The following is a 14,340-nucleotide window of genomic DNA, read 5'->3' on the forward strand; positions in this document are numbered from 1 at the left end:
AATGCAAATTAATTACTTAAAAATCATACAATGTGATTTTCTGGATTTTTGTTTTAGATTCCGTCTCTCATAGTTGAAGTGTACCTATGATAAAAATTACAGACCTCTACATGCTTTGTAAGTAGGAAAACCTGCAAAATCGGCAGTGTATCAAATACTTGTTCTCCCCACTGTATATATATATATATATATATATATATATATATATATATATATATATATATATATATATATATATATATGTGTGTAGCCTAATGGAAGGCTACCCTAGATGGATGGCACCTTATTAAAAAGGATGCATTCAACCACATAGATACACTAAAGCAGACGCCTGGGACAATATAATGCAGGTCAGACATGGTTAAAAGGCAACAAGGCAGGTATATAGCTGGTCATAAAAGCCGTCCACTTGGTATTCTTGTTTGTCGGCTACATACCGATAAACTATTCGAAAAGACACTATTGGACCGAAAGTGGTGGGACGCACAAAGACTGGACCGCGTCAATAATTGATCGCTCTCTTTCGGTCAGAACGTGGGACGTTTCAGAAGGGAGCTCTACATGTGATTCAGTGAGTTGCTTCATCAGCAGCAGGCAAGGCAGCTGCAGTTCCCCTCGTAAACACACTCATATAGCCAGTGTGCAAGAAGGAGCAAGGACATACCTTTTTGCCAGGAAACAGGAGATGCTAGGCGTGTGCACTTAATATCATCGTCTGCCATTGAAAAAAAAAACTTCATTTTTGAGAGTCTTATTGTCGTTTTTGATAGATTCCAATCGCCGGACAGGTAATTATTATGAGCGCTGAAGAAAACCTGGCTGTCGGGTTTAACTATGTTGAAGGTTGAGGTAGGAGCTTTCCACCAGCAATGGTGCTGAAACCTGCCTTTGATCGAAAGGAAGTGTTTCTGTATCACCGCAATCATTTCCATGTTGCTTTCACAAATGCAACGCTTTTTATTAATCAGTTTTATGTTCAAATTGACTGATCATCTAAATACATACGCTATTTTTGCAATAGGCTACATACAATAAAAAAGGCATGGTTATTGTTCATGTAACAACATCGCAGGTTATGGGAATTAGGAACATTAATCGTTTCTAGATGGGTTGACAAACATTTGGAATCGTAAAAATAGAAATCTTCTGGTTTGGAAGTTTTCAATATGAGGAGGATTATTGTGTATTTTGGTCATCACCCTTCACCTCTGCTACTCCCGGGAAATGTGGAGACCTCTAAGAAATAGTTAAGTGTCGGTGACATATTTTAGACTTTGAGTAGCCTACCAATAAGAACACAAGTTTCGATATAATTCTCAATAACAAACCAGACATAATCAAATGTGATGTTTTAGGCTAAAGATTAACATACTGATAAGTGTGTAGGAAAAGTGTACAGCACCATATTGTTATTTGTGCTCGTGAAAAACGGTACATGCATGATTGTGCATGCGTCTGCGTTTAGGTTATGAGGTCTGATATATTGACGGCTGGTGTCCTTCCTATGGGCCCTAAACAGTCAGTCTACCTATGAGCTATTACCTGCTTATTTTTATTGGTGCTAAGAGGCATATTCAGTTACTTACATCAATGGATTCCTATGGAAATATGGCTGAGTAGTGTTTTAAAAGTTTCTTCCGAGTAAAGGGTTTCGGTCAGGACAAGTTACACGTTTCAGTGGGAACTCAACACCGACTGTTTTTCTTTTGACTTTAGATCTGCCAATAAAGGACTATTTATCCTGCTGGACCTGAATGTAAGATCGCGAGGATAAAGAAGTCAGGAATCAAAAGCCATCATCATGGATTTTGTTATGAAGCAAGCGTTGGGAGGTAAGTTGCTAACCTTATGCTACCACTGCCTGATGAGATCATGCAGTCTTAGGCTGTTGTCTCTATGGGGAGATACGGGAGCGTCCGAGTGTCTTCCAGTCTTCCAGACTATAGGTCATGACGAGGTCCGTTAAGGCGACTAAAACCACTTTGTTTATATTGGTTAATGGGTTTTTGGAGATACACAACTATCATGTTATTCTGTTACATTTATAGTTATGTATATATTCTGGGAAAGTAAACTTGGAATATTAGCTATGTCAGTTCATAATTGTAGGCTATATTTTTCTTGGTGAAATTTGAACACGCATAATTTATATATTTAGAATGTTTGGATGTTTATTGATCGATTATGTCGAAAATATCATAGTATTTTGAATATCCACTGTTTTGGTTGTGCGCAATTGCGCACTGCATCTCCAGCAGTTAGTCAGTCCCTTTGTTGCGAACTATTGGCAATTTTGCGCATTTCAGTATATGCACAGATGCATTGCACATGTTTTAAAGCCAGAATCCTTAAAGAGCCATTTACTCTTCCATGATGTTCATCTGGAGCGTAGGGGTTGAACAATTGTCCATCCCAAAAAACGAATACAGTGTAAGCCTACCTGTAGCTTTCTAATGAGCACCATTACAAACAGTATTACTGTGCAGTAGCACATCTTGACTCTGTGTTACTGCTCCTTATCTTCCAGCTGCAAAAGCCTATCAACACTAATTTCATCTTCAACAATTTTATTAGTGCACATTAAATACGCATGATTTTATTTTCATAATTACTTGAGCTGAGATGTCCCTATGTGGGATTAGCATATAAAGTAATGCATTCTTTAATGAATGTAACAAATTGATCCTATCATCAATATGCAAATCAATCTCGTGGATGGTGAAGTAAGTGTCTTATATGGAGAGGTGCTAAACCTAGAGATAGACTGTAATACAGTAAACCTTCTCAAATCCTTACACAGCCTCCTCCCTCCACACACACACACAACCTTGTCCCTTGCCATAAAACACGTGACTTGCCATGCATCCCTGTCATTGCTGGCTTTAGACAGCTGTGTGTTCTGAGACCCGATGATGGATACGCGGGAGAAGCCAACACTGACTGATTAGGGAGAGCAAGGGCTCAAAGAGGAAGAGATGGGATTCATTTCATTAAACAGCTGCTAGATAAGGCAGTTTGTCAGGGCCTGTGGTCAGCTGTACACAGCTACATCGATAAAGAAGACGAGTAGAATCCACTGAATTGTGTGCAAAGGGATTTCACACATGAGGAAATTGAGCTGTGGTGCCAAGGTCCTAACCTTCAGCAGTTTGGAGACATGTTCTTGTTTATTTCTCTCCTATTGATGTGGGAAATGTGTGTGTGGAAGAAGATTGCCTTTTGGTTAATGAAGTTTGGCTTGCTTCCCCATTGTAGCGCGTTACACTGGCGGATTTGGACACTGATACACGCCTAAATTGGAACGCAGTGGCTGTACAGTAACATGTTATACATTACGCCAGAGCTCTGACTCTGCGCTTCACAGCGATGTATGGGTTTTGACTGACAGTCGCGACAAGAAGTTGCCTCCCTCCCGCTAATTAGGCAACTTCAGAATTTTTTGTTGTTGTCTCAGTGAGGGAAATGCTGTAAAGTAAGAGGACACTATGTATTTTGAAAGATGAGAAGTTGAGGAATATAATAAATACTGCCTTGATGTCATACAAGCAAGCCAAACACCCATGAGACCAAATGTGCACTTAACTTTTCCATTTCATAAAACGCATGTCAAATAAAATAAAATAAAATTGTATTTGTCACATGCGCCAATACAACAGGTGTAGACCTTAGAGTGAAATGCTTACTTACAAGCCCTAACCAACAATGCAGTTTTAAAAAAGAAGAATAAGAAATAAAAGTAACAACAAATTGAAGAGCAGCAGTAAAATAACAATAGGGAGGCTATATACAGGGGGTACCGGTACAGAGTCAATGTGCTGGGGCACCAGTTAGTCGAGGTAATTGAGGTAATATGTACATGTAGGTCGAGTTATTAAAGTGACTATTCATAGATAATAACAGAGAGTAGCAGCAGTCTAAAAGGGGGGGATGCAAATAGTCTAGGTAGCCATTTGATTAGATGTTCAGGAGTCTTATGGCTTGGGGGTAGAAGCTGTTTAGAAACCTCTTGTACCTAGACTTGGCGCCCCGGTACCGCTTGCCTGCGGTAGCAGAGAGAACAGTCCATGACTGGGGTGGCTGGAGTCTTTGATATTTTTGGGCCGTCCTCTAACACCGCCTGGTATAGAGGTCCTGGATGGCAGGCAGCTTGGCCCCAGTGATGTACTGGGCTGTACGCATTACCCTCTGTATTGCCTTGCGGTCAGAGGCCGAGCAGTGGCCATACCAGGCAGTGATGCAATCAGTCAGGATGCTCTCAATGGTGTAGCTGTTGAACCTTTTGAGGATCTGAGGACCCATGCCAAATCATTTCTCCTGAGGGGGAATAGGTTTTGTCGTGCCCTCTTCATGACTGCCTTGGTGTGCTTGGACCATGTTATTTTGTTGGTGATGTGGACACCAGTTCTTAACCTGCTCCACTACAGCCCATCTATGAGAATGGGGGCGTGTTCGATCCTCCTTTTCCTGTAGTCCACAATCATCTCCTATGTCTTGATCACGTTGAGGGAGAGGTTGTTGTCCTGGCACCCCATGGCCAGGTCTCTGACTTCCTCACTATTGGCTGTCTCGTCGTTGTCTGTGATCAGGCCTACCACTGTTGTGTCATAGGCAAACTTAATGATGGTGTTGGAGTTGTGCCTGCCCGTGCAGTCGTGAGTGAACAGGGAGTACAGGAGGGGACTGAGCATGCAACCCTGAAGGGCCCCCGTGTTGAGGATCAACATGGCGGATGTGCTGTTACTTACCCTTAACACCTGGGGGCGGCCAGTCAGGAAGTCCAGTATCCAGTTGCAGAGGGAGGTGTTTAGTCCCAGGGTCCTTAGGTTATTGATGAGCTTTGAGGGCACTATGGTGTTGAACACTGAGCTGTAGTCAATGAATAGCATTCTCACATAGAGGTTTATTTTATCCCGATGGGAAGGGCTGTGTGGAGTGCAATAGAGATTGCATCATCTGTGGATCTATTAGGGCGGTATGCAAATTGGAGTGGGTCTCAGGTTTCTGGGATAATGGTGTTGAAGTGAGCCATGACCAGCCTTTCAAAGCACTTCATGGCTACAGATGTGAGTGCTATGGATCGGTAGTCTTTTAGGCAGGTTACCTTAGTGTTCTTGGGCACAGGGACTATGGTGGTCTGATTGAAACATGTTGGTATCACAGAGTCAGTCAGGGAGAGATTGAAAATGTCAGTGAAGACACTTGCCAGTTGGTCACCAATGGCATTGTGGTGTACTCCTCAATGGCATCGGAAGAATCCCGGAACGTATTCCAGTCTGTGCTAGCAAAACAGTCCTGTAGGTTAGTCATATACAGTGTCAACGTTTAGGATCACTATGTTTGATGTACAGTTACAAGATGACATGGCGTCATACCCTGGGTTGTTCTGAACAGAATGAGCCTATGTTTGTTGATTGTGAATAAAATTTGCCATGTCACATGCACAGTGGTGAAGCACAGTTTCGCGGCCCCTGCAAGGTCCGAGCAAGGCCCCCCCTCCAACCCATGTTTAATATGATACATATTTCTTGCCATGGCGCCGAGAGAAACATTTGCAGTTTTATAGCTAATCTCATCCTACTTTACATATCTTGCCATGAGGCTGTGAGAAAATATTGCTCTTTTAGAGCCCAGCGATTCTTAAAAGACAGGACAATCTTCAATTTTTTTCTCACAAATATTTGTCTTAATATTTTGATAGATCAAAGTATCACCATGTAAAGGAACAACCTCCTATTTTTATCCATAAAATCCCACTAACTGAATTAATGTAAACTCCATTAGACACCATAAAAGGCCGTTCATTTTTAAAATTATTGTCCAACAAGTGTTTAAAAGCCTTGATTGTTTAATTCTAACACTCAAATATGTTATACAAATCTCCAAATTTCTTCTTATTTTGTTTTATAGCACTGTTAAATGCTTCAGGGCTAATTCTGTTAGCATTTTGGCTTGTTTTTCTAGATTTACAACATAAAACAAATTTCTAGAGCAAACATTATCCCTTAGGTGTAGCACAGCAAATACTTCAAATGTTTAAGCATATGCTGCAGAACAGTGATTCCAATATCCTAAGGGGGTTAGCCATCAGTGATGGTGTTGACAAGTCACTGACGGAGTTGACAACAGATACTCAGAACAGACATATTATTGCCTCTAAAAAGAAAAGTTCAATGCAAAAAATCCAACAATAAAAACATCAGATCTTTTAGCATTCTGACGGAGTGCAAGTTGGACACAAACCTGACATTGCTGTTTTACAGAGTTGACAAAAATGATTTTAATCTGTCAGGCAGATTGAATTGTCAGTTTATGGTTGTGACCACGGTGATTCTAATATTGTTTGTTTAAATCTATCAAAAGTAGAGAACCCTACAGGCCAAGAGTGATCTTGTTACACTAAATGTAATGAGGACATGAATAAGGGGTCCTTATGGTATAGCTGACCATGCTCATTCCTGATTCATTGAGAGTTTTATACAAATCAGACAGAGTTGACCATATCTCCAGACACATATTTTAGGAATCAATGTTTTGATAGAAATATTCTTTCACAGAGGGCCATTGCAAGAAACTACATAAGATCGGTTTTCTTTAATATCCATTATTGCCAGTTGTTAGAATTTTAAAAACTTTTTAGGATATTTTGAAAATGGGATCCTTTACTCCGGACAAGGGAATTTTCAGGCATAGAGCCGACATGGAAATGAATAATATTTAAACTATTTTGAAAATTAAAAAACATATATTTCCCCTTATAAAATTCCCCTAAATGTAAACTTTAACCTAAAAAATGCAACAAAATGCTTTTCTTTTTTTTTTACCATGAAAATATATATTCCTTGCCGGACAAGGATTATCTCGACTTTCAAAAATCCCTGAGCTAATTTCCTGCTATTCTATGTATTTTGCCAAGAGGCTGAGAGAAGATGTTGCAGTTGTAAAGCTAATTTCCTGTCATTCTAAAATATTTTTTCATGGTTTATGACATATTCATATGCTATTTGGGGTCCCGACATGGGGGGGACGAGCTTTTGCGAGCCCCCAAAGCTCGTGCCCCTTCCCCCATGGGGGTGTGTGCTACGCCAGTGCACACGCACCTGAATGAACTCATGACATCTTTCTATGCGTGTCACGTATACTCCCTCTCCGGCGCTCGAGGTCGTCAGGCTGCTCGTTATTATGCACACCTGTCACCATCGTTACGCTCATCAGCGCCTCATCAGACTCACCTGGACTCAATCACCTGCCTGATTAGCTTCCCTATAACTGTCACTCCCTTTGGTTCTGTCCCTAGGCTTTATTCACTCTGTTCGTGTTTCATGTCTGTACGCTACTCGTGTTTCTGTGTTGTTTCATATTTGTTTATTTATTAAATAGTCACTCCTTGTACTTGCTTCCCGACTGCTAGCGTACATGTTACAATGCAGATCAAATTATGATCTGTTTCCCTGAATTGCATTGTGAAACACTGTAATATAACATAACTTTGCTAGTCATTTTGGCAATTAAACAGGCTTTCAAATGATGCCCACTGCGATTTATAATGGACCGTTTTTGGATTGCGTAAACAACAACAGTAATTGTGTGAGGGCGGGGATGCAGGGTTGTGTTCCAAAAGAAAAACAGCTACAAGTGTGCTTGCTCTAGCTCCTGAACGGCACAGCTAGGAGAGCTCAAAAAAGCCCCTTATAGTTGAAGACTCTTCTTTGAGTCAAAAAAAGTGCATTGATATTACTTAATAACTGTGCACACTTTGGAGAGATGTACTGTATGGCCACTTGGAGACACCAGTTAGTACTCTCACTCAAACCCTTGTAATTTGTTTGTCTTATGTTGCACTTACCCCACATTTCCAGGAATATTCTTATCATGTTACCGAATGTATCCAGAGTATTTTCAGATTTCGTTAACAAATGCGGCGAAAAGTACAATAAATGTCAAATGCACATAAAATCAACACTGTTCTGTTTGGATTCAGTCTTGTGTCAGGTGAACTGTTGTGTCCTCACCTTTGGTCAAATAATTTCCCCATGATCTCCAAACTGTTCCCTTTCAATTGTTACCATGGTTACGCATATGCTTTTCATATTTCTTCTGTAAGAAACATTTCAATTTAGGGCAGCAGGTAGCCTAATAGTGTTTAATTAGGATTAAATGCCTGAATCCCCTAGCCGACTACGTGAAAAATCTGTCAATGTGCCTTTGAGCAAGGCACTGAACCTTAAATGATCCTGTAAGTCGCTTTGGATAAGAGTGTCTGCTACATGACAGCATTTAAAAAAAATTTTTTTTGGGCCCTATCCATATACAGTGCCTTCGGGAAGTATTCAGACATCTTCCATTTTTCCACATTGTTACGTTACAGCCTTATTCTAAAATGGATTAAATAATATTTAACTATTTTTCCTCATCAATCTACACACAATATCCCATCATGAAAAAGCAAAAACATATTTTTTTTTTTATGTTTGCACATTTATTCCAAAAAATAACAGAAATACCTTATTGACATAAGTATTCAGACCCTTTGCTATGAGAATAGAAATTGAGTTCAGGTGCATCCTGTTTCCATTGATCATCCATGAGATGTTTTTACAACTTCATTGGAGTCCACCTGTGGTACATTCAAGTGATTGGACATTATTTGGAAAGGTACACACCTGTCTATATAATGTCCCTCACTTGAAAGTGCATGTCAGCGCAAGAACCAAGCCATGAGGTCGAAGGAATTGTCCTTAGAGCTCCAAGACAGGATTGGATTGTGTCGAAGCACAGATCTGGGGAAGGGTACCAAAACATTTCTGCAGCATTGAAGGTCCCCAAGAACACAGTGGCCTCCATCATTCTTAAATGGAAAAAGTTTGGAACCACTAAGACTCTTCTTGGAGCTGGCCGCCCGGCCAAACTAGCAATCGGGGGAGAAGGGCCTTGGTCAGGGAGGTGACCAAGAACCTGATGGTCACTCTCACAGAGCTCCAGAGTTCCTCTGTGGAGATGGGAGAACCTTCCAGAAGGACAAACATCTCTGCAGCACTACACCAATCAGGCCTTTATGGTATAGTGGCCAGACGGAAGCCAATCCACAGTAAAAGGCACATGATAGCGTTTTGTCAGGCCCCTAAAGGACTCTCAGACCATGAGAAACAAGATTGAACTCTTTTGTCTTTGAACTCTTTGGCCTAAATAAAGAACTCTCCGGGAAGAAGAAGGGTGTATTTTTCATGATGAAAAACTCATGGTGTGATTGTGATAACAAACAGAAACTCAAGTCCTTTTGTTCACCTGACCTAGAATACCTCACAATCAAATGCCGACCGTATTACTTTCCAAGAGAATTCTCTTAAGTATAGTCACATCCGTGTATATTCCCCCTCAAGACGATACCATGATGGCCCTCAACGAACTTCACTGGACTACTGAATCTGGAAAAAAATTGGACCACTGCTACTCAACTTTTAGAAATGCCTACAAGGCCCTCCCCCACCCACCCTTTGGCAAATCTGACCACGACTCCATTTTGCTCCTATCCTTCCTATAGGCAGAAACTCAAAAAGGAAATGCCCGTGCTAAGGTCTAATCAACGCGGGTCTGACCAATCGGAATCCATGCTTCAAGATTGTTTTGATCACGCGGACTGGGATATGTTCCGGGTAGCCTCTGAGAATAACATCGACGGATGCACAAATACGGTGACTGAGTTCATCAGGAAGTGTCTAGGAGATGTTGTACCTACTGTAACTATTAAAACCAACCCTTCTTCCAGGAGAGTTCTTTATTCCTGTCTGCGCAATGTACTGAGAACCCAGATGGCTGTATGGACAAAGACAGTATATCCTGAGAGGGCCATGTTTCAGTGAAACAGAATAGGTTACAATCCCTGATGTCTCTCTGGAAGGAGATTCTCGACCTGAGCTCGTCTACTATATTATCCAGAGACTGGACATTAGCAAGTAATATAGTCGGAAGAAGTGGATGGTGTGTGCGCCTCCTGAGTTGGACTAGAAGTCCACTCCAAATACCTCTTCTCAGCCGGCTGTGTTTTGGATCAGCCTCTGGAATCAGTTCAATTGCCCTGGGGGGTATATTCCCGGAAAATGCTGGTGAGTTACCTCCCCTCTGATATCCAAAAGTTATTTCCGGCTGTATGTAATAACACGAAAAATTATTATCAAAATGATTACAAAAGGTTTTCCTACTAATTATTTGCCTCCTTTTGAAAATGTCAATGTACACTACATGACCAAGAGTATGTGGACACCTTCTCGTCGAACATCTCCTTCCATGGGCATTAATATGGAGTTGGTCCCCCCTTTGCTGCTATAACAGCCTCCACTCTTCTGGGGAGGCTTTCCACTAGATGTTGGAACATTGCTGCGGGGACTTGCTTCCGTTCAGCCACAAGTGCATTAGTGAGGTCGGACACTGATGTTGGGCGATTAGCCTTGGCTCGCAGTCGGCGTTCCAATTCATGACAAAGGTGTTTGATGTGGGTTGAGGTCAGGGCTCTGTGCAGGCCAGTCAAGTTCTTCCACACCGATGTTGACAAACCATTTCTGTATGGACCTCGCTTTGTGCAAGGGGGCATTGTCATGCTGAAACAGGAAAGGGCCTTCCCCAAACTGTTGCCACAAAGTTAGAAACACAGAATCGTCTAGAATGTCAATGTATGCTGTAGCATTAAGATTTCCCTTCACTGGAACAAACACCATACCCAAACCGGGTGCATGCATGCGTCCACGTGCGCCATCGTGCTCAAATTGATTTTGTCCCCCCACACGAAACGCGATCACGACACACAGGTTGAAAGATAAAAACAAACTCTGAACCAATTATATTAATTTGGGGACAGGTCGAAATGCATTAATTTGTCCTATTTAGCTAGCGTGCTGTTGCTAGCGAATTTGTCCTGGGATTGAGGCCTACCACTTCACGGCTGTTGCTTCTAGACGTTTTCACTTCACAGTAATAGCACTTACAGTTTACCGGGGCAGCTCTAGCAGGGCAGAAATTTGACAAACTGACTTGTTGGAAAGGTGGCATCCCGTGACGGTGCCACATTGAAAGTCACTGAGCTCTTCAGTAAGGCCATTCTACTGCCAATGTTTGTCTATGGAGATTGCATGGAGGTGTGCTTGATTTTTATACACCTGTCAGCAACGGGTGTAGCTGAAATAGCTGAATCCACTCATTTGAAAGGGTGTCCACATACTTTTGTATATATAGTGTAATAACAAGCCACTGTAATGCACATTTGATCAAATTTAGAACGCTCAGTCGGGCATCAGTCCTAAAACGAATATTAAAAAATATTGTGACAAAACATGCAACCCATGAATAAGAGATTGGGCGATGCATAGTCCTTAAACCCTGCCACTACAAAGGTATAGCTACAGGAGCAATGGATTGGGTGGAAGAGAAACACTGCAATCTCTAAATGATTGATGTATTGGCATCTGCCCTCATCAATCCTGTGAGGTCTGTCTTTGGCATGTCCCCTTAAGGTCACTATGTGTTGTCCGTGCTCATGTTATAATGATGATAGATTCCTTCCACTGTAGTGGGAGAGAGGTTAGATTGACCAATGACCACTGGAGGTATAATCCCAAGAGGGGTGCGCTGCGGACTGCTGTCAATCAAAGCTCGTAATCTGGATTCCTGGTGTTAAAATCTGTTTGTTTGGTTAGTGAATATCTGAACCTCGGATTGTGCATCTATGTATAAATAAATACAATTAGGAAGTAATGTACTAAATAGATATGCAGAAACACAATAGCAGTGGCATTATTATAATTGCTGTAACCACAATCATTACCATCATCATTATTACAATAATCCCACTTCTCCGAACCCACGCTCAGCAGACCGTGGAGTCAAATAAGATTTTCTTATCCTAACTACTGTACAATAACAAAACCGCTTCCTGAGCTTCCGTGCGGCTAATTATGTTTCCAAATGGCTCTTTTCTTTTAGCGTGGAGTTGGAATCAAAACAGTCTACCTGTGACTCCGGGGAGTCGAGTGTGTGTGTGCCGCATGAGCGCTGACGCTTACTAATTTAGAAACAGCTAATAGTGTATACTATTCAATGAGTGTGTGTTTGTGTGCGTGTTTGTGTGCGTGTATGACCAGGAAGTTAGCGGCAGTATCACAGGGGGGTGACAGAATCAATACAGCATCCATGACGAGGTAGCCAGGAGGGGATCCACATGCACTGCTGTGGGTTCAATGGAGAGATGAAATGGAGAGGTTGGGTTACTGGGAGATAATGGTGACATCCTCCTTTAATAATGAATGTTTATTCTCTTCTCTCAACAGGAGGGTTACTGATGTAGCACGTCTACTCTCTATGAGGAGTTATACAGCACCATCAGGAGGAAATAGCTGCTGAAATGAAAGGGAGATAGCCGCTAAAATGAAAAGGAGATAGCTGCTGAGAGGAAAGGGAGATGGCCTCTGAAATGAAAGGGAGATGGCCGCTGAAATGAATGGGAGATAGCTGTTGTAATGGAAGGGAGATAGCGTGTGAAATGGATAAATGGTTTAATTTGCTCTGAATTTATCGTACCTTCTCGTACACTCACTCACTCCCCCCCTCTTACACACAGACCTGCAGCATATTACAGCATATTGTCTGTTTTACCATGATGCTTCCCAAGCCCTCTGTGCAGTCTGTGCAGGCAGGCGGGCCGAGGCGGATGTGTTGGGTTGAAGTTCAGACAGGCTGTGTCCAGCATGGAGAGTTCTTTAGGGGTCAGCAGCTGTACATTCTACTCCTGGCCAGCCCACTTGGCAGTGCTGGCCCTTGTTGGCTGTAGGCAGTAGGGATTACGACTGTGCTGTAGACCCGTCATGCCATCATGCCTCATACGAACATGCACGCGCACACACACACACACACACACACACACACACACACACACACACACACACACACACACACACACACACACACACACACACACACACACACACACACACACACACACACACACACACACACACACACACACACACACACACACACACACACACACACACACACACACACACAAACTGACAAAGCCATTATTCATAGAAATACAAAGGGAAAGTTGAACATACACAATTAAAACTAATAGCTTGACACACACACATTACTCTCGCACATATGCACGTCACAGATGGGCTAACTTTCCTCTGTTGCGTCTGAGCGTGCCGTGTTGGAGTGACTAATTTGTTTGGCCTGGATATTTGAACCTATATTACGGCAATTCAACACAAAAAGCTCACTTCAGTTTAGGTCATAAAGCTGCTTCAGTGAAAAAAGCATACAATGCTTTTTCACACAGTTCCAACAACTTCAGAGCTTGGTATAGATTCACTTAGAGTATGAACTGATCTCATACAGATGTAGGATCTTAATTTGAGCCAGTTTGCTACAGCAGGAAAATAATCCTGCAGCAACAGGAAATGTGAATTATTATGTGGATTATGATTAATGGACATTTTTGAAGGGACTGATAGATTTTTCATTTGGGCAAATCAAGTCATTGTAAATTACAAACTTAAAGTTTTAAACTTAAATACACTACAGTTTTGCAATTCCTTCTGTGCAGGAAAATTCTCAGCAACAAAAGAGTGATCAAATTAAGATCTTACATCTGTACACTTACTGTACATATTTCTGATTTTGGGAAGCAATTTTCCAGTTATTTTGAAGCCACGTGTTTTTGTCTCATTTGAATCTGCTTGACCTTTCATGAAGTTGAAATTATCATCATCATCATCAATTGCCTGGCATTGCCCATTAAGTCAACAGAGAGCCAAGTAGTACTTCAGACTATCCAAATATAATCGTCATTTTTGGGAATGCTTTCAAGTGGGCTCCCAATTGGCACAGCGGTCTAAGGCACTGCATCTCAGTGCAAGAGGTGTCACTATAGTACCTGTTCGAATCCAGGCTGTACCACATCCAGCTGTGATTGGGAGTCCAATAGAGCGCTGCACAATTTGTCCAGTGTCGTCAGGGTTTGGCCAGAGTAGGCCATCATTGTAAATAAGAATTTGTTCTTAGATGACTTGCCTAGTAAAATAAAAGCTCAGAATCAGCAAAGGGGAATGACTATCAATGGTTTAGAGCAGAGCACTGTAGTTTAAAATAACAAAACAGTTTTTTTTATGAATCTTAGAATTATTTATTTATTGGAATCAGTTAATCTTTGTGTTATCTCTGCTGAAATTTGGACAAAAATGTTATTTGTGGTCACGTAGCATTGAAACACTGTTTATCCTCTTGGTGATGTAAATCGCTTGACCTAATTTAGCAAAAACTTTTTTCCACTAAAATAGACACCCAGAGTAG

The 14,340-nt window shown here is 41.6% G+C and overlaps 1 protein-coding gene across 2 annotated transcripts in view; it reads left to right on the forward strand.

Moving 5' to 3' along the window:
* The first annotated feature begins 385 nt into the window (after window positions 1-385).
* The window catches only part of LOC139574385 (complexin-1-like), a 52,302-nt gene continuing 38,347 nt past the window's right edge, over window positions 386-14,340 (forward strand). The window contains exons 1-2 of one of the 2 annotated variants that reach the window (XM_071398910.1): window positions 386-571; window positions 1,717-1,832. In XM_071398910.1, the coding sequence (XP_071255011.1) occupies window positions 1,802-1,832 (31 nt within the window). In that variant the 5' untranslated portion in view covers window positions 386-571; window positions 1,717-1,801. Of the gene's footprint in view, window positions 789-1,716; window positions 1,833-14,340 lie in introns of both variants that reach the window. The other variant, XM_071398909.1, reaches the window with a different exon arrangement.

Source organism: Salvelinus alpinus, chromosome 4, assembly GCF_045679555.1.
Source record: "Salvelinus alpinus chromosome 4, SLU_Salpinus.1, whole genome shotgun sequence".
NCBI lineage: Eukaryota > Metazoa > Chordata > Actinopteri > Salmoniformes > Salmonidae > Salvelinus > Salvelinus alpinus.